The sequence below is a fragment of the Octopus bimaculoides genome, chromosome 1, assembly GCF_001194135.2.
Source record: "Octopus bimaculoides isolate UCB-OBI-ISO-001 chromosome 1, ASM119413v2, whole genome shotgun sequence".
Classification (NCBI taxonomy): domain Eukaryota; kingdom Metazoa; phylum Mollusca; class Cephalopoda; order Octopoda; family Octopodidae; genus Octopus; species Octopus bimaculoides.
The window spans coordinates 72121587-72125608 of record NC_068981.1 but is presented as its reverse complement, the minus strand read 5'-3'; the positions used below and the strand labels follow the sequence as shown (position 1 = coordinate 72125608).

Genomic DNA, 4022 nt, shown 5'->3' with positions numbered 1-4022 from the left:
AGGCTTTGATCGGCCCTAGGCTATCGTAGAAGGCACGTATCAAAGGTGCCACGCAGTGGGACTGAAGCCAGAACAATGTGGTTGGGAAGCAAGCTTCTTACCACAGTCACGCCTGCACCTATATATATATATATATATATATATAGTTTCAGGCAGTAATCTCAAAATATCTGACTTTGAAGATGCTCTCTTGTTCTTTTAATGAAGTGTCCTGTCCGTTATATCTCAGATGTGTTCAATAGGTTTCATATGTGGTGACTGGCTTGGCCATGGAAGCTTTTTAATGCCATTCTCATCCAACAAATCTTGGGTCATTTTAGCCGTGCGACAAGGAGCTCTATCTTCCATTAATAAAGAGTCTTCTTTAATCATTTCACACCACTGGAGAAGATTAGAAGGAGTCCTTTCTGCAATATGGACACATATTTATCCGAGTCTATGTTTCCCTCATACTCCCCCAGTTCTAATTAACCATTGCTCTAAATTGCTCTCCAGGTCATCACAGAATAGTTGCCGTGTTTCATTCCTGACTGCAATCTTTTCTCATTAAATTCTTGATCACAGAGTTTCCAGACCCACACTCGACCATTGTCAGGAAATGCAGCAAATCTGAACTTATCAGAGAATATGACAGTGTTCCAAAATGCTACTGGCTTCTCCACCATCTCACTGGCCCAATCTTTTCTCCGCCTGGTGTTGGCTGGTCGAAGAAGTGACTTCCTTCTTGCTGCTCTGCCATAGTAACCAAGTCTGTGGGGATACCTGACAGCTGTTCTGGGACTGACATCAACTTGTACTGTTAGGTTAAAGGTCTTGCAACGAGGATTAGCCTCCACACTTCTCTTAACAAAGAGAAGGGTCCTGTCAGAGGGCTCTGGTTGAGCTGAGCGCGTAGACGTGGACTCTTCTTCTCTGGTGAATTGCGCAATCACTCTATTAACTATAGAAAGCAGGAGCCCAAGGTTTTCTGCGATTTTACACTGCCTATGTCCACTTTCAAAATGACCCATAATACGGCCTCTTTGAAATTCAGGCACTTCAAAAGCTTCTTTTGTACATGGCATGATTAAACAATCACATATAGAACCTGAAACATGAAAATGTCAATTAATAAAAAATATAAATCTTTATAAGTTAGAATAAACATAAAACGATATTTTATGGGTTGTCTATTTACTTCTGCCGCGCGTGCGTGCGTGCGTGCGTGCGTGCGTGCGTGTAAAGAAAAAAACGGGGGGAAAATTAGGTGTAAATCCGTGTTATGTCAGTAAACTTCATTTAGGGGGCTACTCTTTTGTACGATGTACGCCGTATCTGAAATGTTCTGATCCTGATAAAGTCTTTCCTTGTTCAAGTTTGAGCACAGCCAGTTTCTTTCTGAAAGGTATGGGGAGTGGGTAGAGAGAGAGAAAAGGAGAAAACCTGAAAGCGGGAGAGGTGAAGAATCGATCCCAGTAATGGATTAAATCTTTTACATAGTCGTGGTGTAATATTTTGATGGCAGCCACAGTTGCATTACACGAAGTATTCTTGAAAACTAAATTATACAATGCTGGAGGTTCCTAGTATAATACAAATAGAACAAATTAAGATTGATATTTGTTGTTAACATTTAAGCTGTACTAAGTAAATGAAATCAAGAAATTTAGAACAGGTGACAACGGCGTTAAGACAGCACTTTAACATATACATTCCCTGTCGATTGGCAAACGATATTAACATATTTTCTTAGTAACTCCTTGCAAACAAAAACGGTGTGGCTGAAAGTGTTTCGGTTTACGTACGCCGTTACGCACTTACGCAAAGCATTTTTCAGTTTTACTTCTCTTTGAGCATAATAAACACAATCTAATCTTATTTTCTGAATATTTTTTGTAATCTGAAACTGGACTTGTAATTAATACAACCAACTGAAAGAATAACTTCGATCTTCAGTTACTCATTCGAACTATTCACTCGTTTTTTATAGCGTTTAACTTTCTGCGGCTTAATAAAAAACTACAAAAATATCATTTTATTATACAGTTCTTTCATATTTCGTATTTCCTATCAAGTTCTGATAAGCTACTGAAAGAGATAAAATAACATGAAAAAAGAAGTATTTTAATTTAAAAATTTAAAAATTTGAACGAAGAACTTCAGTAAATGAATTAACCTGAGTTTCTTGTGGGGATTTTATGGTTGAGCTTTCAAAACTTAAATGCAATGATTATATGACGCTTAAAACTGCAAGGTAATCAGCTTAATATTATTCTATAACATTTAGCTATCGCTTGTAGCACCCTTCATGTGGTTAATGATTTAAAGGGTTTAATTAAACAATAAAGAGACAGCTATGTATGATTTACAATGATTATATATTAGGCTTAAAGCTGATAGATAATTGTTACCTTCCTTTGGGGATATTTAAATTCCATCTCACTAAAAGCTATGGTCTCTCAGCAGAGAACTACACTATATTATTCAGAAGAAATTAACTAATACATATGTATCTATGTGTGTGTGTGTGTTAGCTGTCTGTAATTACGATGTAGTGTAATGGATAGAATATCAACCAAGTATATTAACGATATTGAATTAATCTACTCTGAAGCGATAAATGTTAAAGATAACTCCGGTTCATATGGGAATCGAATTGCGTGACGCCGGGAAAGATAAAGTAAAAATATTTAACCCGACAGCCAATCGTCTCCACTATAATCAATGTAAAATAAAACTGCTTCTTTCGGACATAAATATGGAAATATTTGTACTTTTCAAAGTGTGTGAATGTAAATGAATAAGTCGGGAATACGTGTTAATCTTCCACAGTGGCTTTCCGTACAAACTGATATTCATTTTTGGATAAATTTATAATGAAACATTACTGTAGCCAAGAAAATTGTAATTAATAAGAAATTTTAAATGAAAAAGAGAAAATTTATAAATCTATATTGTGAGCGAAGGAAACATAGATTTCTTATTTTTAGTGAGAGGTGCACATCAACCTAAAGTCTTTCACTGATATAGAGACCATGGAAGAATGAACAAGGTCAGAAATTTAAAGAGTGAGATAAGTCGATTAAAAAGACTTCAGGATTTAACTGGTACTTTATTTTAGTGACCTAAAAAATATGACAAGCAAACTCAACTACAGTATGATTTGAACTCAGAACATAAATGTCTAAAACTAGAAACCCCCAGGCATTTTGTTTGTCACTCTACTGTGTCTACCAATCCCCAAAAGTAAACCTAAGTATATTATGCTATTTTGTTACAGAGACAGTATTTGGGGCGAGGTGATATAGTCTATTATATCGAACCTTTCGCTTGATCAGAACTTATTTTGTCGAGCCCGGAAGATGAAAACTTAAGTCAATACCGGCAAGATTTGAACTCAGAAGTTAAGGAGCTATAATTAAACACCATTTGGCCTTTTAGTGTACGTTCTAGCGATTCTCCCAATTCACGATTCGATTAATTAATTGCAATATTGCTCTTCCTTAATGTGATGACCGGGCAGAATCTTTAGCACGTCTGTCCGTTCTGAGTTCAAATTCCGCCGGGGTTGACTTTGCCTTTCATCCTTTTGGGGTCAATAAAATAAGTACCAATTGATCACTGGGGTCGATGAATCGACTTACCCCTCTCCCAAAATTGCAGTCCTTGTGCCAAAGTTTGAAACCAATATTACTCTTCATTAAGGCGGAGAGCTGACAGAATCGTTACTGCGCCGCCCATCTTTACGTTTTGAGTTCATATTCTTTCAACGTCGTTTTTACCATTCATTTTTTTGAATCGATAAAATAAGTACCAGTTGAGCATGGGTATCGATGTAATCGATTTATCTCCTCCCGTAAAATTGTTGGCTTTGTGTCAAAATCTGGGATCTTTCTGATTTGGCGGACACCATTTGTTTTCTAACGAAACACTTTCAAACTTGGGACACTGGTAGAATGTGTCATATAAAACATATTTTACTCTTAGTGTTGTTGAGAAAAGTTTATATTTTTAAAGTTATTTCGTGTTAAAGTTGTCGTATT

The 4022-nt window shown here is 36.4% G+C and overlaps 1 protein-coding gene across 2 annotated transcripts in view; it reads right to left on the bottom strand.

Annotated features, from left to right (window-relative positions):
* Positions 1-159: 159 nt before the first annotated feature.
* Positions 160-4022, bottom strand: part of LOC128247630 (uncharacterized) — a 31614-nt gene continuing 27751 nt past the window's right edge. For both annotated transcript variants that reach the window (XM_052967465.1, XM_052967470.1), the window contains exon 2: positions 160-1087. In XM_052967465.1, coding sequence (XP_052823425.1) covers positions 480-1064 — 585 coding nt within the window. In that variant the 5' untranslated portion in view covers positions 1065-1087 and the 3' untranslated portion in view covers positions 160-479. The remainder of the gene's footprint in view (positions 1088-4022) is intronic.